The sequence below is a fragment of the Cavia porcellus genome, unplaced genomic scaffold (assembly GCF_034190915.1).
Source record: "Cavia porcellus strain 051 isolate PalLab524CR breed Dunkin Hartley unplaced genomic scaffold, mCavPor4.1 scaffold_26, whole genome shotgun sequence".
Taxonomy (NCBI): Eukaryota; Metazoa; Chordata; class Mammalia; order Rodentia; family Caviidae; genus Cavia; species Cavia porcellus.
The window spans coordinates 44,521,629-44,541,283 of record NW_026947509.1 but is presented as its reverse complement, the minus strand read 5'-3'; the positions used below and the strand labels follow the sequence as shown (position 1 = coordinate 44,541,283).

The 19,655-nt window shown below is 47.1% G+C and overlaps 1 protein-coding gene across 8 annotated transcripts in view; it reads left to right on the top strand.

Moving 5' to 3' along the window:
- Window positions 1-19,655, top strand: part of Ino80d (INO80 complex subunit D) — a 77,222-nt gene that overhangs the window by 17,274 nt on the left and 40,293 nt on the right. For 5 of the 8 annotated variants that reach the window (XM_063237340.1, XM_063237339.1, XM_063237337.1 and 2 more), the window contains exons 2-4: window positions 328-582; window positions 4,850-5,622; window positions 13,404-13,512. In XM_063237340.1, coding sequence (XP_063093410.1) covers window positions 365-582; window positions 4,850-5,622; window positions 13,404-13,512 — 1,100 coding nt within the window. In that variant the 5' untranslated portion in view covers window positions 328-364. Of the gene's footprint in view, window positions 1-110; window positions 203-327; window positions 583-4,849; window positions 5,623-13,403; window positions 13,513-19,655 lie in introns of all 8 variants that reach the window. The other 3 variants (XM_063237341.1, XM_063237338.1, XM_063237334.1) reach the window with 1 other exon arrangement.

The following is a 19,655-nucleotide window of genomic DNA, read 5'->3' as shown; positions in this document are numbered from 1 at the left end:
TTTTTGAGATGTTGAATTACAACAGAATCAATCACATGAAAAAAGGTGATACAGCAAAATAACTCACGTTCTGGGTGAGTTAGTCTTGCTTGTGTCTGTTTGTTAACTAGGACTTCTGACGACTTTGCAGACAGTCTGCTTCCCCTTGATTTCACCAGCCACCTAACCGCACTGCCTGGGAAGCTCGCTTAGCATTGCCGAGGTGCGGAAGGGTTAAACTTAGGTCCAGGTTGGGGCCACAAGTCCCTCGGGGAAGTTTGCAGCTTTCTTTGTTGTGATCTGATTTATCACTCACGTTTTGCTTTTTTCTTTTCTTTTTTGTGGTAGACGTTTAGCTGATGTTCACAAGGCATAGAGTCACGTGATGTACGAAGGGAAACACATACACTTCTCTGAGGTTGACAATAAGCCCTTGTGCTCGTATAGCCCCAAACTGTGCAAGCAGCGGCGTCTCAACGGCTACGCCTTCTGCATCCGACACGTTCTGGAGGACAAGACTGCGCCCTTCAAGCAATGCGAATATGTGGCCAAGTATAACAGCCAACGCTGCACCAACCCCATCCCCAAGTCGGAGGACCGCAGGTGAGGCTGGGCGCAGGCTTTGCCCTCCGTTTCTTTCTTTCTTTTTTGCAGTGCCGGGGATTGAATGCATGATCTCGCGCTTGCCAGGCAGGTGCTTATGCCGCTGAGCTAAATCCCTGGCCCGCCCTCCTTTTCTCCACTCTGATAATCAGCATTGTAGTCCAAGTAAGCTTGAGAATACTTCTCCCCTTCAGTGCCTTCCAGTTCTGGAAACAGAAGTCAGTTTTGGGGGGGTGTTCATTTAAAGAGTGTGTGAGTGCTTTAATTGATAATTTTGAACTTTTAGAGGTATTGAAGCATGTTTGTTTTCCTAGAAAACCATGGCTTGAAGCATTAGTACTGATTCCTGTGGTCTGTGGCCTTGTGAAAGAGTTCCTGGCTTCTTAGCTTCATCATCTGCCTAGAAAGAAATTCCAGGAATTGCTTAAGTGTTCTCATTGATAATAGGTTTTTAAATCTGTTATTGAAAAAGAATTGAAAGCCGGGCATGGTGGCACACTTCTGTAATCCCGCATTTGGGAGGCTGAGGCAGGTGGATTGTGGCAAGTTCAAGACCAGTCTGGGCTACAAAGTGAGCGTGAGGCCAGCCTGAGCTGTGGCGTGAGACCCTGTCTCAAAAAGACAGAAAAGAAAAGAATTTGAAGATACTCATTTGGAAACATTTCATAGGATAGTCTTTGGCATTGTTTTATACTCTTGCCTCTTTTGGCTTAAAGTTCATACTGTGTTTATTGTGGTTAAGAAACTGTTTTTCTTGAAGGGTAGACTTTATTGCTAGGGTTAGGAGTGGACACTTTGCCATATTTTGAAAAGTAAAGTGGAGCTCTTCTGGCAATGTCTTACATTGGTGTCTTCACACTACCTTTAGCATAACCTTTGCTTTCTTCATGCCTCTTTTTCAGTTTTGGAGACCACACTGGTCACTGTGGGACAGTAGAGGGATCCACAGGTTTTAGATGTTTGTCTTTCGAGTCTTCACACGGCAAATGTGAACCTTTTAACTCTGCCTGAGCACACGCACACACAGCTGCCCTCATCTGTGTTGCAATGCATAAGCAGATGTCGCCGGTGTAAAGTTGGTAAAAAAGGATCATGTGTTTTTTATGTCATGGTGAGCACTTCTTCAGCTGTTAGTGTGAAACAAATAATTCGTGTGGGTAGAGAACCCACCGAGTGTGTGCGCACGTTGTGATGTGGGAAGCCTCTCACCACTGCCAAAGAGCAGGGAGGCTTCCCGTTACACTCCCAAAAGCTGCAGACAGCTGCTGAGTGAGGTGAGGAATAAAACTTTAATCTGAGGTAAGATAGGGACCTGCGGGTTAGGCTGAGCATGTCTGTCCAGTTGCTTTTAACAGATGGAAAACAGTTCTGTACGCTGTCCTCTTTTAATGTGAGTGTTGCTGGGCTTGGATTAACTCTTCCTTGTCCACTGTAAATCGTCCCTGTAACTCCAGGTGTCATTGCCCACCCTGGGTTATTTCCATTTAAGTTAAAGCAGGTATCATCGAAATAGGTAACAGGAAGAAGTAATCGTGAGAGGCCCGAATTTCTTTAAAATATTAAGCTCCTGAAGCGTCTGCTTTCACTTTTGTCTTCAAAGTGGTTTTTCTTTTTAGAACATGATAAGCAAGAAAAGTTTGTCTAAGATAATAGAAGCTATGCTTAATAAGTACCGAGTTCCTAAGAAAATACCTATTACTTTATATATATTTGAAATTGGTCATGATTATATACACGCAATTGATGTTAATATTTTTGTTTGTAGGATTGTCTAAAATAAGTTAAAGTGGAATCAGCAAGTAGTCAAACCTCAAGAAATTCAGGTTGAATTCATGTAATAATATATTAAAACTATATAAATACCATGGAATCATAGTATAGTATAGAGAAGGTTAATAATCCATTAAAAATAAGCTTCCATTATTCTCTCCCTCCCCCCAGCAGGACCTTGCTATGTAGCTCAGGATGGCCTCTAACTCTACAATCCTCCTGCTTCAGCCTCTTGAGTTCTGGGTTTCAGGAAATAGCTCAGGCCGGCCAGGAGCTCACTTTGCAGCCCAGGCTGGTCTTGAACTTGCAGTGATCCTCCTGCCTCAGCCTCCTGACTAGTGTACTTTTTACTGCTCTGCAAGCCGTCATCTAATTCAGAATGTTCTCAGCTCACTTGGGGGACCTAGGGAACCTGCCCCCTCAGTGGCCGTGCCTCTTGCAGTTGTCTGCAGACTCGATATTTGTGTTTGTGCCCTACTTTGAGTGCTTGGGTGGCTGGGCAGCCTTTCCTCTGCCCAAGGTGGTCAGGCATATGAGTCCAGCACTGCTGTGTCCACTGTGAGCCGTGCGGACTGTGAGCACTTGGGCGCTAAGTGGAGGAGCAGAGAACTTTGACTTCTAAACAAAAATAAACAAGCGACTGCCTCACACTTCTTCCTACCTTAAGAAAAAGAGCTAAAAGCATCCAAAGCGGCTCCCCTCATGGTCAGTGCCCGTCACTGCTTCTTCCCCAGCTGCCGCTTGCTGGGCCTGCTTCATTTCAGGGTTGTGGGGTGAGTTGAAACCTGCGCAGCACACGCTATGGAGATAACTCTGGTGTGCTCTGGGGACAGGCTTAGATCTCAGAGGTTAGCAGGAGGACTGCAGTGAGTTTGAGGCCACTGTGGGCTACAGTGCGAGTTCAAGGCCAGCCTGACCTACACAGCGAGACCTGTCCCCTAGAAACAACAGTTTCCCTCTTCAGATCACCTTGGGACACACAGTGTAGGTGGCTCATCTCCTTGTGGGGACCTGATAGCACGTGTCCTCAAACAGACTGCTTCGAGACGTTTTCAGCAGAGACAAACAGCAGCAGAGCCATCGTGTCACCTTGTCAAAGCCAGCATTTCCAGGTTTCTTTAGTCACGGAATACTGTCTGTGTCACACCCGTGATGCACAGTGGGACTGCAGGGAGGGAGGGTATGAGTTCAGACAAGGCTGCTTTCCTGGATAAGTCTGCAGGCTTTCAGTCAAGTCAAGTGGCATGGCATGTATTCTGCTTTCCCATTATTTTCATTATTATTATTATTATTATTACTACTACTATTTTTCCTATTATTATTATTGTCCTGGTACCAGGAATCAAATTCAGGATGTCGTGCTTGCAGGCAGGTGCTGTGCCACTAAGCTGTATCCCTGGCTCCTTTTCATAATACTTTATTTTATTTTGGCAAGGGGTGGGTACCGAGAATCAAACTCATGACCTTGCGCTTGCCAGGCAAGCCCTTGTGCCGCTGAGCTAAATCCGGTCCCCTTCATGATACTTTAAAAGTAACATTTATGTTATAAAAAATGCCTGCTGACTGCTGAAGACGCACAGGGATTTTTGAGAGCTTGTGGCCCGTGCCCACCACCACCCTGCTCAGATCAGGGCCTTGTGCCCCCACCACTGAGTGGCACCAGCACCGGCATCCCTCGTTCTTTTGACTCCTTGAGTTTCAAGACAGGACCTCATATGCACAGTCCTGCTGCCTTGGCCTCTAGAGTGGCCAGGGTTGTGGGCCAGCCGTGTCCAGCCTTGCTCCCCGCCACTTATAGCGCCATGGAAAGCAGTGGGGTGGGTTTGCCTCTGCCCATGCTCTGCCCCTAAGACAGGAGGGCACTGTTTCCATGTCTTCTCCAGGCTGGGACATACACAAGGTTCTGAGCAGCTCGGGTCAGCCACAGTTCCATTACCCAGTGTTACTCTTTGGTTTTCTCCTTCTGTTTCTTTATCTTTTGGTACTGGGGATGGACTCGGGGCCTTGCGCATTGAGCTGGCCCCAGCCTTCCAATGTGAAGTACCATCCCAGTCCCTTTTCCTCTCAGTGTGAAGCATGCAGAACCCTGACCACCTCCGGGGTATAAAGCCCCTGCACACCTCCCCTGTGTGAATGGCCTTGCAGCTGCCTTCTCTGTAGTTGACTCTGAGGTGCCTTTCAGGCTCGTGCAGGGCAGCTGCACGTGCTGGGCACAGAGAATGGAGAGGCCATATGAGGTACAAGGAGGGTACGCAGGCAACCGTGGTCATGGGGCACTGCTTGCTGGCTGGCAACAGCCGCTGCACACATGCAGTGCCCTCGCTCATCTGGGGGAACCACAGCGCTGGACTGGCCGTGGAGCAGGGGTGCTGCCTGCTTATTTTCCCTGTGACTGTCGTGTTGAGCACGTTGGGCTTCACTGTGGTGACAATGTGCACTCTTGCCTCTGTTCTTCATCTGTGTCACGGATGTTCTCCCTTGTGTGTCCATTTTAAAGGTACTGCAACAGCCACTTGCAGGTACTTGGCTTTATCCCGAAAAAAGAGAGGAAGAAGAAGAATGACCCTATAGATGAGGTCAAGGTCCGGCACCAGGTGGATACCATGGCCTTCAGCCTGGCCGTGCCCACACTGGCCCTGAAGATGCCCAATGGACTAGACGGCATGTCCCTCTCCCCGCCCGGGGCTCGGGTACCCCTCCACTACCTGGACACGGACTTGGAAGACCCGTTTGCGTTCCACGAGGAAGATGAGGACCTGAAGAAAGGCGCCACCGTGAAGAAGAAGCTGCAGAGCAAGCTGGCCCAGAACCGGCAGCGCCAGAGAGAGACCGAGATCTTAAAAGTTCGGCAAGAGCACTTTAGCCCCCCTCCTACACCCTCCCAGCAGCTGCAACCACAGCTGTCACCGCCACCGCCAGCACCGCAGCAGCAGCAGCAGCCGCCGCCCCAACCGCAGCCGCTGCACTCCCACCCGGTACCTCTGCCCCAGGCCGCAAAGCCCCCCACCACCCCGCAGGGCTCCATCTGCACGTCGCCTCCACCTCCGCTCATCGGAGGCCCCGCGCAGGGAGCAGTGCCCCCCAATGCCGCAGCACAAGCCCGGCCTGGGCCACACCGGCGACCCCCGCCTGCCCCGTCCCGGCCAGACCGGGTGCTCATGCAGGCCACAGCCTTCTCCCCGCACCTGAGCTGCATCAGCCGGCTGCAGAGGCTGGTGACGTTATACACACAGAGGCACCAGCTGGACGCCGACCTGTTCCCGCATTTAGGTGAGTCCTCCCGTGCTGACTGCGGCCTGTGGGCCTAGCCTAAGTATCACCTCCTTGAGCAGGCTTTGTAAGTTTGGGAAAGGCTGTTTGCAGGACTGTGGTAGCAACAGAAACGGCAGCAAGGACATGGGCAGGAGAAAAAGCATGAATTTCAGGGCCAACGAACACATGGAAACGTCCTGTTTCCTTATAGCTCACCCAGCTCTGGGCTCTGGCCGCTGCAGGGAGGTGCAGCTGCCCCGCTGTGCTTTTAGGAAATAGTGGTGGGTCTTCCTGCATGGCCTTATGTTGTCCCACTTGTTGGGAAACCAAGTTTGACTTGGTAATCAAAACCTAAGAGAGTGAAAAAATTTAGTAAAAAAGAGTAAACACCAAACCCCATTACTACCTATGTTGGTTTATTCTTTCAAACACTCAAGTTCCTACTGTGCGCAATTGCTTTGTGTTTTTTACACTGCAGAAGGTTACAGCTCCTGCCTCAGCCTCACCTATGCCGGACTGCATCCCTGAGACAGGGTCCCTGAGCCAGCCCAGCTGGGCACGGCCAACCTGATTGCTAACTTGCTTTTTTCCTTGCCTGTGCTGGGGTTTGAATCCTGGGCCTGACGCATGCCAGGCACATACACCACCACTGAGCTAAATCTCTGTCTCAGTTTGTCATGAAAAATAAAAATTTTATCCGTAATATAATTTGCCCCAGAGCCCTGTAACAACTTTACGGTCGCATCCTTAATGTCGCCTGTGGGCAGAGTCCTAGAGCAGCTCTGAGGTTCTTTGCCTCCCTGTTCTCTTCAGCACTGAGAGTTAACCCAGCGCCTTCCCGCTAAACCACATCATTCCCTGTCCCCCACTTTTGTTTGTTCTGTTCTTTATTTGTTTGAGACAGGATCTTGCTGATTTGCCAGGCTTTAATTTGTGATCCTCCTGTTTCAGCCTTCTAGAGCACTGGGATCTCTACCCTGTATGATGCCTCCCCAGGGCGCTTTTTGTTTCTGAAGGTCTTGGGGGTCTTGTGGGCATAGCTCAGTCATGCATGTGGCCATGAGTTTGGTACTTGGCTCTCTGCCTTTTTGGCGCATGTTTCCAAATTTTTCTTGAATTCTTTTGTCGGCTTTTCCCTTCTCTGAGCTCTGAGAATCTACATCTCTGTTAGGACTCAGTGTTACTCTTGGCTTTGCATATTTAACAGGTATTCCTATTTGCATATGTTAGGTCAGGCTTTTATCAAATTTGGCCTTCGATTCTTTCACACTTAAAAACTGTAGAGGGCTGGATGTGATGGTACACACCTATAGTCCCAACACTCAGTAGGTGGAGGCAAAGGGATGTCTGTGAGTTCAAGCCCAGCACCCGCTATATACTAAGTTTAAGGCCAGGCTCAACTACATAGTGAAACCCTGTCTCTTTAAAAAAAAAAAAAAAAACAAAAAACAAAAGATTGAGGACATAGGGTTTTTGTGTATCTTACTCGGTTTTTGGTACCAGGGATTGAACTCATGCTTACAGACAGCGCTTGAACCGCTGAGCTAAATTCCCAGCCCTTGTGAATATTTGTTGATATTTACTGTGTTATTAGCTGAAGATGAAAACATTAAGGATTTTTTTTTAATTGAAGGACTGTCTCAGTTACTTTTGTCTGGTTGCTGAGACAAAATACCTGATACCCAAAATGAAGGAAGGAAAGGTTTATTTAGCTCACGGTTTGTGGAGATTTCAGTCCATGATCAGCTGGCCTCAGGGAGGGTGGAATGGCATAGGGGCAATATCTCAAGGCAGCAGCCAGCAAAAGGAGGGAAAAACCTCTTCTCCTTCTTTATGTTGTACACAGCTCACCCTCACCAGCCGGTGTAGCACTCACAAAATCTCCTTGCCCTCCTTTGCACAGGATGAGGGTATTTATAAAGTAAGGATCCTGGCTCTCTGCTGAGTCTCTTAGTTAAACTCCTAAACTTTTCAGGTTGACACAATACATCAACCATAGCAGACTGTATAATAAACTCCCCATGTGTTAACCTGTAATCCCAGCACTTGGGGGTCTGAGGCAGGCAGGGATCACTACAAGTTCAAGGCCAGCCTGGACTACATAGTGTGTCCAAGGCTGACCTGTGTAATGAGACCTGCGTAATGAGTCTTAAGGAACAAAAAAAGAAAAGCAAAAAGCTCTGTGTTTTCCAAAAGAAAAGCAAAGGCAAGAAGGAGCAGCTCCCACTGCTTTGCATAGCTTTGCAGCTTCCCCTCCTCATGCCCACCCTCGCTCCCCCTCCCTGCGGTCCTGGACGTTGACCTGTTAGGTCTGCGTTTACAGCAGCATTCTTCCAGGGAGCCACAGGCCAGGCCCTCTTCATTGGGAAATAGCGTCTTGCTAACTGGCCAGACTGCAGGTCTGTGAATCTTCCTGCCTCAGCCTGAGGAGTAGCTGGTCATGGCCACACACCCGGCTGGAACTGGAAATTCCCCAGGTTAATTAGTCACCAAGTGGACTCTGAAAGCAGGTTGTGGGATTTTAACACTGCTGCTTTAAAGCACGGTTCTGCCCTGTATTGGGGCGAATCCCTTACTCAGGTGTCATTCTGTAACTACATTCTCCCCTTGGAGCACACAGACTTAGCGACCTAGAGCATCATCTGGAGGTTAGAGCTCACCTTTGTTCATAATTCCATGAAGCTCAGCAGAGAATTCCAATTCTCGGGAGTAGCTGATGTTTTCTGGAAACTGCGCCTTCGCGTGGGGACTCTGTTGTCATCACTGGTGACAGCATAGCTGTCCACAGGGGCTATCACACTGTCCAAGGGACCCTGGTTCTTCCCTCAGACTTTGTTTCCCGGAAACAGAGGCGCAAAGGGGCAGGTCATGTGCACATGTGTGCTTGGGAGTGAACCCAGGGCTTTCCCACCCAGCAAAACCCCAGCCTTTTATTACTTTGTATTTTGAGTTGGGGGTCTCATTTTGAGTTGCTGTTTGCCCAGTTTGAGCTCCAATTTGTGACCCTTCTGCTTCAGCTTCCCAGAGTGCTGGCATCACAGCCCTGCACCTCGATGCCTGGCTAGTATAAAATGATCTTTGAGAAACAAGAACATGTATAAATAACGCTTTGGTTTTTGCACTGGGCTCTCACTGTGTAGCCCAAGGTGGCTTGGACCTTGTGCGACCCTTTTGCCTCAGCCTCCCCAGTGCAGGAAGTGCAGGCCTGTGCCTCCGTCCCCAGCTCAGATAAATAAGAACATTTTTGTAAACACCGTGTGGCCTGGCATGAAGAGTGTGATAACTGCTAGTGGGGCTCAGTGCCAGGGAGCTGGTAGTTACACCATCGTTTTTGTTCGTTTTTTAGGGTATTGCTATGTAGCCCAGGCTGGCCTGGAGCTTATGACAGTCCTCCTGCCTCAGCCTCCTGTGTGCTGGCATGACAGGTGTGCTGCCCCCTCGCCCCATTGCTTTTATATCATCAGTGTGGTCAACACAGCAAAAAAAAAAAAAAAAAAAAATTGGGGCTGGGGATTTAGCTCAGCGGCATAAGCGCCTGCCTCGCAAGCAGGCGGTCATGAGTTCAATCCCTGGTACCAATAAAAATGAAAATGAAAAAGACAAAAAAAAAAAAAATCATATATGAGTATTATTTTGGACATGACCCCCTGAGAGATTGTGGGGACCCCTAGGGGATCTGTGGGTCATACTTTGAGGAGTGCTAGTTCAGGTTATTAATACAGCTGAGTTACGTGTTCCTATTATCCTTTTTGGATACTGTATTTTTTCCCCTTGTCTTTCATCCATTTTTATGAAAGTGTCCCTTGACTGGTAAAAACTTTTTGTACGTTTCATATTTAAAGCCTCTCCACCCTCTCATTTGTTATTTGCTTTAACATACGTGTGATCATTTGGAATTTAGAAGTTAGATTTTTTGGTGATCCCTTTGCTAGGGGTTGAACCTGGGGTCTGTACAGTAAGGTCCTTGGCTTTAAAAATTCTTTGAGTTACTCCTACCTGGAGCCAGGCCCGACTCTTCTGTTTCATCCTCCTGGAGGTGAAGATGTCACTTGTGAGTTAAGGTTTAAGTAATTAGTTGTTAACATGTATGTATGTATGTGTATATATATATATTTTTTTTTTTTCTTTTATTTTGAAACAGGGTCTCACTTTTAGCGCAGGCTGCCCTTGAAGGCACCGTGTAGCCCAGGTTGGCCTCGAATTTAGCAAGATCTTCCTGCCTCAGTGTCCTGAGTGCTGGGATTACAGGAGTGTGCCACCACATCCGGCTTATTATTATTGTTTATGTTTGAAACATCTACCTGAATGTTTAAGCGTCAATTCTTTTTCTTCGTTTTTGTTGTTTTGTTGTTGAGGTAGTTTCTTGCTATGTAGCCCAGACTAACCTTGAACTCACTGTTAGCTCAGGCTGAACTTAAATTTGAGATCCTCCTGCCTTAGCCTTGTGAGTTCTGGGATTCCAGTTGTGTGCCACTGTGTCTGGATAGGTGTTAGTAGTTTTGAGGGGAAGATGGAATTTTTGTTTTTTCAAATGTTTGCCTCTAATTTTAACACTTATGGACCTGTTTGTGTGTGTGTGTGTGTGTGTAGGAGGGGTGAACCAGGAATCAAACTCAGAGCCTTACGCTTGCCAGGCAGGCACCATGCCACTGAGCTACACCCCAGGCTTCTGGACATGTACCTTTTTAAAATGCATAATTGCATTTCTTTGTAGATGCTGATAAATTTGTTTTTGTTTTTTTGTTGTTGTTTTGAAACAGGGTCTTGCTGTGTAGGCCAGGCTGTCTTGAACTTGTAGCAATCCTCCTGCCTCAGCCTGCCAAGTGCTAGAATTATAGGCTTGCACCACCACTCTTGGCTTTGTTCAAATTTCCGTGAAATATAATAATAATTTTTAAGCTTTAGGAATGATGAAATTTTTGTTGTATTGGAGGCTGATCTTCAGAAACTTGCAGAGAAAGCACTTGGTCTTATTTTATTTTTTTGAATCTAAGCATACTGGAGACCTGAGATACCAAAAGGAAGCTTATTCTGGAAAAATGGGAAATCGTCAAGTACTCTCCAGACCAAGTGTGGTCTGTATTCCAGTCAGCAGAGAGTGCTTGGAGGAGCTCAGCCCATCACTTCCATGGGTCTGTCCAGGCCGGTGGTGTCTGTTACCACACTGGAGCTGCAGCCCGGGAAGCTGTTTCACCCAGGCACCCTCTTTTGACTCGGAGAGAACTGGGGTGACGGCAGACATTATCCTCACTTCTGTAGCCAGGAAAGGGAATTGTGCTCTGTTTCTGGGCATGCCTCTTGTGTCCAGCTGAGGGAGTGGCCCTGAGAGCCTGCTGTGGGCTCTGGGCTTCTCGAACCCCTGCAGATTACTAACTGTAGTTGGAAGAAAAGCCTGGCTTTTTAAGGTGACCTGACACCCTAAAAGGTCATCTCGAGCTAGATTTGAAGTCTCATGATGCCAGTGGCCATGTGTAATTTAATTTTAAGCATTTATAATTTTCATTTCAATTAAGCTTTTTAAAATGTCCCTATTTGGCATGTGTAAACTCATTTAAAACATAGAAGAATTCTGTGAGGTCCATTGTAAAATACTACTTAATGTGTGTCGTAGTTACTTTTCTCATTACTGAGAGAATAGCCAACCCCCAAAGTTACAGGAGGAAAGGTTTATATTGACTCCCCATTTGCAGAGGTTTCAGTCCATAATCTGTGGAGTCCAAGGCAGGGCTACATGGCAGAGAGGCATTGCATAGGAGAAACAGTCCATGGTAGGGCAGGGCAGGCAGAGGGCAGCAAGCAGCAGCAGCAGCCTGCCTCTGCCTCTTATCCCTTTCAGGCTAGCTGCCCTTTGGGTGGTGCCACCTACACAGAGGACAGGGTCTTCCCGTTATCCACACCCAGAACTGTGCTAAGCTAATCAGCAGACTAATTTAGTAACCATGCACTCTTAACTCAGAATCATAAGCCCTAGATCCAGCCACCTCCAAAGAGCCTCACCTATGACCACGTGAGGGTTTGGAGGACATCTAGATACAAGCTAGAACAGTGTGTATGGTTTTTGACTTTTGAGGTTCACAGAAGAAAGATATAAAATACTTATACCAATTATTAAGATGTCTAGTAAGTGGTATGAGTATATTAAAGCTGTGTGACCCTACACAGTGTGATTTTTTTTTTTTTAGGTTGTGCAAGCATTGTTTGTCAACACTTCTTCAGGGTATGCATTCTATTTTATTCATTTTTTTTAGGATATAAATTTTTAAAGGAGAAAACACTTTATCAGCCATAATTATCCTATCATTAAAAATCATAGTACCTAACAAAATAAGCATTGTTCATACTGTATTTTCTACACTTGTTTTATAAAATAAGCACAAAATATGCATCGTTTGTTCAAGAGAATTGAAAGAGATTCCAGAGCTTGGCATGGTGGCACATGCCTGTGATCTGTAATCCAGGATACTCTGAAGGCTGAGGCAGGAGGACCACAAGTTTGAGGCCAGCCTGTTCAATTTAGTGAGATTGTCTCATTAAAAAAAAATGTTTTTAAAAGGGCTGGGGAACTGGATGTCGTGGCGTATACCTATAATCGTACTTCTTGAGAGGCCATGGCAGGAGGATTGCTGTGAGTTCAGGGTCAACTGGGGCTTTACAGTTAAAGGCCACCCTGAATTACATAGCAAGACCTGTCTCAAAAAAAAAAAAAAAAAAAAAAAAACTGCTGGTACATGCTTATAATCCCAGCACTTTGGGAGGCTGAAGCAGTAGGATCAGAAGTTTGAGCCTAAAATTGAAAAACAAACAAACAAACCTCAAGTTGGGCCCAATTCAGTGACTTAATGATAGTCTATCTCAAAATACACAAAGAACTGGGGCTGTCGTTCAGTGGAGCTCATTCCCAGTACAGCACAAGTGTGTGGGGTGTCACACTGACCTACACCCCCCTCCCCCCTCCCCGCCCTTCTTAATGTGGAGACAGGGTCTTAGTTGCTGTGGAACCTGCCATTGCCCTGCCTCAGCCTCCTGGAGTGTGCATGGCAGGAGTGTGCCATCCAGCGTTCCTCTTCCTGCCCTGCTCTTTCTACTTTCTTGAGTGTGTTTTTCTGACATCATATTATTGTGTGATTGTCTTGGTTACTTTTCACTCATCACTGAGACAAAATACCTGATGCTCAAAGTTAGGGAAGGAAAGGTTTATTTCTTACAGTTCTTGGATATTTTAGTCTGTACTCAGTTGGCTGTAAGGCAGGGTGGCCTGGTGGGCTGCTGCAAACAGCTAGCATTCTCTGGCAAGAGAGAGACACCTTCTTCCCGCTGATGCAACATATGCTGGCTCCACCCCTGGGCGGGTATAGCACCCACACCACCAATCCGAGTGCTACACAAGGAACCAATCACAAACGCTAGATTTGATTAAGTCCATAATTCATGAGGCTTGGGGGCCACTGACATTGACATAAACCATGACAGTGATACTTTGGTTCTTGGAAAAATTTTCACTGTTTGTTGTCCAGAATCCTCGTTCTCACTTGTGTGATTTTTTTAAAACTCCTTTAGTGACGTGTCTGATAAAAGCTTCTCCTTAGCATTACAGTAGCCTTGTGTTGGACTAGTTCCACGTTTTCAAGCCCGAGTTTGAAATATCTTCGTGAGACCAGAAATGAGGCTCGCCAGGGGTGTTTACTCACCCGCACATGTAGTGGCCGTAGGCGCTGGCTCATGTGTTTCCAGCAGCTATTCGGTCTCAGTGTTCAGGATGAGGTGTTTCCCTAACTCTGCACACTGCCTGTCCCTTCCAGGGCTGGACTGGTCGGAGGAGAGTGGAGAGGAGCTGGAGGACACCGAGCAGGCCTCGCCCTACCAGGCTGCATGGTCCCTGCGGGAGGCGCTCAGACACGAGAGACACACGTAAGTCCGCCCCTCGCCTGTCTTCCGCCAGCTGCCCTGGCCGGTGCCTTCCCCTTTTCCCTTATGCTGTTTTTCCATCACTGGATCTAGTTTTATTGTAACGAGGTAACCTGGATTCTCTTTGTGAGAAAATGCACCATATGCTTTGACAAAAGCTACACAGACATTTTTTTGGCAAGTTTGCTTCTGGGACTTTCTGTCGGACCCCTGGAGGAGCCAGTGGGGAGGTGATGAGAGCCACAAGGGACCCTGGTGTCTGTCGGCTGGGCATCCCAGGCTCTGGCCCCGCACCCTTGAGACCCCACCTCGGTCTTGTACAAGGGCGGCCTGTTCTGTACTCTCCTTGCCATGCTAAAACCTTTTCTAAGGTGATCCTTCCTGGTTCTCAGGACTTGTCTTAGCGAGCTGTCGCAGGGTACACAGGGCCCTTCTCAGTCTTCTCCAAGCAGGCCTCGGGGGAAAGTGTTGGTGCAGGCGGTGGAGATTAACACACATCCTCTTCCCTATTAGGAGAGCACTGATTTTCTTCTGGGGCCACATTAGTGACACAGGGCAAGAGCTCCAGGAGAATCCTGCATCTGCGGGGCTAGAAGGTGGCTCAGCCTCAGCTGACTGTCTGCAAATGCTCTTGTGATTTCAGCAGATAGAGGAGACAGCAGTCTGCACTGGACCAAATCCTAGACCTTCCCAGCTTCACTGTGTGGCTGTCCAGTTTAGGTTATGGTGACTGAATTTGCGATTAAGGAGTATGGTTTATTAGTGTACCCAGAAGTGGTTAGGCTTAGAAAAGTGGTTCATGGAGGCTAACCTATAAACTGAAACTCCACCAGAAGCAAAGCACAATGAGAAACTGACTTGGGCCAAGAGTGATATATGCCCAGCACTCAGGAGGCTGAGTGAGGTAGGAGGGTCGCCCTGAGTTTGAGGCCAATTTGGGCTACATAGTGAGTTCAAGACCAGCCTGCAGTGTATAGTGAGATACGGTCTTCAACAAAGCAAAGGAAACTTACTGGGGCAGGGAATTAGTGCAGAGACAGTTGGATTTATTAATCTAAAATACCCCTCATCGATGCCTCTCTGTGACCTGTGGAGATTCCTCCATATGCTTGGCCCAGACCTGCTGGTTGCCTGGCCTGGACAGTGCTGAAGAACGCTTGCCTGCAGCACCTTTGCTGTGTCCGGCAGGACTGTCGGGTGACTGAGCATGGTCCTTTCAGGGAGAGTAGCAGGCTGAGCTTCCTGGGTGACAGATGCTGTGGAATGCGCTGTGTGTCTGCCCATCTCGGCTTTCGGTCAGTGTGAGCACTGGCTGAGTTAGCACCAGGGGAGCTCAGGAAGATGTAGTCACCCTGACTGGGCTCTGGAGGTGACTTGCGTCATCAGTGGGAGGAGTGATCGTGGTGGATGGGAGCGTGTGCTCCATTTCTGCTCTCTGTGCCTCATCTGTTTGTGTAGCCCCCTTTGAAGTATGAGCCACTGTCTATGTACACGCAGGCCCTTTTCCTAAGCTGCTGCCTGCCTTTTCCTCCTCCTCCTTTCCTCCCCCTTCTCTCTTTTTTTTTGTCTTTTTGAGATAGGGTCTCACTATGCAGTTCAGGTTGGCCTTGAACTCACGGTGATCCTCCTGCCTCAGCTTCCCAGAGTGCCGGATTACAGGCATGCACCACCTGGCTGGGAGGCTTCTCCTTATCCAGGTAACTCTCTACTTCTTGCTCAGCTGTATCTTTGTCTTTCCCCTTCATTCCTCCTGCTCTTGTTGGCTCTTCAACTCTGTCTTCCCTCGGGGCACCCTCTTTGGGCAGCATCTTAGTGGATTACTGTGTCTGCAGCCCCACACCCGTGTCTGCCTCTCTGCTGCTGACGGGAAGGCTTACCCTGGATTGTAAACTACCAGCGGGACCTCTGGGTTCCAGATTCCACCGCAGCCAGCTATCTATCATTGCCCACTGTAGTGGGACCCGGTAGGCAGTGGCCCTCCCTGGACTGTCCATTACATCTTCCCGAGGTTTTGCCATTTCAAATTCCTCAGTGCATTCACTGAGTTTTTAGAGGCAAAACTGGCAGTGGTCTGATGTAAAGAGCCTTTCCGAGACATTATCTTGCTAAACCAGGATTGCATTTACCTTTCTGGAAAAAGATCTGGCTTCGTTCTGATGAGCCTTCTTGGCTACTGAGTGTGGCTGTGGGTGTGTCTTGCCACAGTGAGCTTGCAGGCTCTGCCTGGGTGTCGCTGTCAGGTGTGATTCCCTACTGTTGCTCCTTTTCATGCTCTTCTGCGTTTGCTGCCATCCTGTGTGTCTGTGCTCTCTGCAGCTTACCCTGGTCGTGAACTTGGGACCCAGCCTGGGCTGTCCGGCCCTTGTTCCCCATGCTCATGGTCACCTGAGTCGCCCCCTGTGGGCTAGGGTCACAGGGGTGCAGCATTTGACATTCTTCATGGTGTCTTTGATAGAAGTATACAGCTTGCCTGTTCGTGTTGGGCGTGTAAGAAGTCATGGCTTGTCCTTGGGTCAGAAAGCTATGCTCACATCCCGTCCGGATCAACAGTCTTTGTGATCTCTGATTATTTTGAATTTTGAAATGATGTGAGATCAGGTTGAGGCTGGTTTGGTTTGATTTGGCTCTGGGGACGGAGCACAGGCCGTGGATGCTGTACACAGGTGCTGGCGCTGACCGTGGGTACCCGTGGCCTTGCGCTTCCAGGTGTTAAACGCAGCGTGTGTCAGAGGTGGAGTCTGAGGAGAGATGTTAGTCTCGCAGTAATCACTGCTTTGGAAAGGGAATCGATCCTCTTAAGGACCCCCGGACCTTTTAACCGCTCTGCCTCCGTGCTCATCATTGGCAGTGGGGACACAGCTTCCAGCCTTGGAATCTTGGGGACACATTTGAATCCTAGTGGAGTTCTTTTCCTCTCGTTTATAGTCCTGTGACCGGAACCACATAGGAGGCGAACCTCTGGCACATGTGTGCCACAGGGGCTGTTTGTGCCACTGTGAGCCCTAAAGGCAGTGTTACAGGTCTTAGTCCTTCATCTGAGGAGTGGCTGGCAGTGTTTTCCCCATCCTGCTGATTGTTCTGTTACTCTGCTGATTTCCTTTGCTGTGCAGGAACCTTTTAATTTGATGTGATTCTGTTTGTGGGTTCTTTGTGTTATTTCTGTTTAGAAAGGCTTCCTCTGTGTCTTTGCCTCCAAGAGTTGTACCTGTATATTTTGTCTGTCAGCAGGTTACGTGTCTCTGTTTAATATTTAGGTCTTTGCTCCATTTCGATTCTAGCTTAGTGCCTGTTGAGAGAGGCAGGTCTAGATTCAGCCTTGGGCATGTGGATAGCCAGTTCTCTCAGCACTGTTTGTGACAGAGGTTATCTTTCCTCAAGCTCGTAACTTTGGCCCCTTAGGCAAACATAAGGTGTTCTGCATGCTGTGTGCTGTCTGCTGACCCACAAGGTGTTTGTCTGCCCATACCATGCTGTTTTAATCACTGTAGCTTTGTAGTATAACCTGATGTTTGGGATTAACATGCTGCCCGCGTCGCCCTTGTTGCGCAGAATTACTTTTGGGGTTCTAGGTCTCTTCTGTTCATGTGAATTTCAGGATGGCTTCCTCTAGTTCTATGAGGAATGCTCTTGGTATTGTGATTGGTGCTGCATTAAAACTGTCACAGTTCTGGGAGTAGGGCCATTGGGACTGTATTGTTTCTCCCTACCCAGGAGCGAGGGATGTCTTTTTATTTTTCTGGTGTCCTCTTTGATCATCTTTTATAGGTTGTTTTCACTGTAGAGGTCTTTCACTGCCTTGGTTAGATTAATTCCTAAATGTTTTGTTTTCCTTTTTTTTTGGTGCTATTGTGAAAAGTATTGTTTCCCTAATATCACTGATAGTGTTTATTATTGGTGTACAGGACCACAACTTTTCACTGTTTAACCATAGTTTTTTCACTGTTTACTTTGTATTCTGCTTTACTACTGCAGTGGATGATTTATTCGAGCACTCTTGGATGGATTTTGGAGTCTTCTATATAGAGGATCACATCCTATCGTAAATAATGATAATTTGACTTCTTCCTTTCTTATCCATATGCCTTTTCTTATTTGCTGGTTGGTTTGGCTTTTTTTTTTTCTCCATCATTAATGTACCTCTTATTGTTTTGTTTTTTGAGACAAGATCTTGCTACATAGTTTGAGCTCATTATTTGACCCAGGCTGGCCTCAAACCCTTGGTGATCCTCTTGCCTCAGCCTCCTGAGTGCTGTGATTACAGGCATCCCTGCCGGCACCTTTTATTTCTTTCTCTTTTCTAATTGCTCTGGCTAAAGTTTCAAGACTGTGTTGAGCAGAAGTGGTGATATGGGCGTCCTTGTGTTGTTTCTGATTTTATAGGGCAAGCTTTCAGCATCTCTTTATTTAATGATATTGGGCATTGGTGTGTCCTTTATGGCTTTTACCAAACTGAGACAGAGACCTTCTGTACCTGTTTTCTTCAGAGCTTTTATTATGAGTGGATGTTGTTTCATCAAATGCTTTTTCTGCATCTATTGAGATAGCTGTGTGATTTTTTTTTTTTCATTTGTGTCTATGTGGTGTGTTCTATTTACTGATTTGTGTATATTGAGGCATTCCTGCATCTCTTAGAATGAATCCTACTGGGTCAGGACACAATATATATTTTATTTTATTTTGGTACTGGGGATCGAACTCAAGACTGTGCGCTTGCAAGGCAGGTGCTTATGCCGCTGAGCTAAATCCCCAGCCCCTGGGGGCGATATTTCTGAGACAGGAGCTCACTATACAGTTCATGCTGGCCTTGGGCTCACTTTGTAGCCCAGGCTGGTCTCGAACTTGCAGTGATCCTCCTGCCTCAGCGTCCCGAGTTTTGGGATTACAGGCATGTGCCACCACACTCAGCTTCTTGATTATTTTGACTACTCTATATTTTGAACTTCTATAGTAGTTCTAGAATTGAATTACCACTTTCTCCAAATCACACTGTTTGTGATTATGGTTTCCCTTATTGTTGTTGTTATCAGGAAGCAAACTCAGGATCTTGTGCTTGCCAAGCAGGTCCTTGTGCCACTGAGCTAAATCTCCAACCATAATAGTTTATTTTTTTCTAGTTCACAAATAGGATACTACTCTAGTTGGTCTTTTGTATTTTTTTGTCTCTAACATTTAGTTTTTGTTATAAATGTCTTATATATTTGATAAGATTTGTCTTAAGAGTATTTTAGTAATTTATTGCTAGTACTTGGTAAGCATAGTTAGGTTTGACTGGGGATTTAGCTCAGCGGCACAAGCACCTGCCTGGCAAGCCTGAGGTCTTGAGTTTGATTCCTGGTACTAAAGAAAAAAAGAGTATATTGACAAACAGTTGTCAGTTCCATATGTTCTGTAGTTTTGATAAATTTATTTAATTAGCTCTAGATTTTCTGGGGTATGCGTGCTTCCGAATATGAACAGTTTTACTTTTAATCTTTATGCCTTTTACTCCCATTTCTAGTTTTGTTGTCCTGGCTAAGATATTTAGTAACATATTGAATAGAAATAGTGAGGATGGGCATAGTTGCCTTTTAAAAAAAAAATTGTAGGTAGAATACAGAAGTTTGATTTAAAATAACTTATTGGAGTTTCATTTGCTTCCTTTTCACATGTACTTGACTATCCCTGATATTTCTTTGTCTATTTATTTCCCTTTAAGACAGGGTCTTGCTCTGTAGTTGACGCTGACCTTGAGCTCGCTATGGTAGCCCCAGCTGACCTGGAGTGCCCGGTGATCCCCCAGCTTCAGTCTCCTGAGAGGTGTGATTACAGGCATATGCTACCACAGCTGGCTTGGAAGGAATCTTATTTGGAGAATCTTAGGTCACGCCCTGAGATTAAGGTTGGGATGGTTTAGAATGTCAGGTCTGGGACTTGTTGCTGTCTCTGTGTTTTGTCAGTGATGACCTAATAACAGCAAACCCGCACTCCTGGTTTGGTAGATACTGGTTTTCCTTTTCCTTCTCATCGCCTGGGGCTGTGGGCAGCTTTGCCTCGGATCTCAGGTCACAAATGAAGGAAGCTAAAGATGGAACTAACACTGTCCCTCCAGTGCGCTGGCCCCACTGGGAACTGAGGGTGGGGGTCAGGCTCTCCCTGGGAGCAGCCCT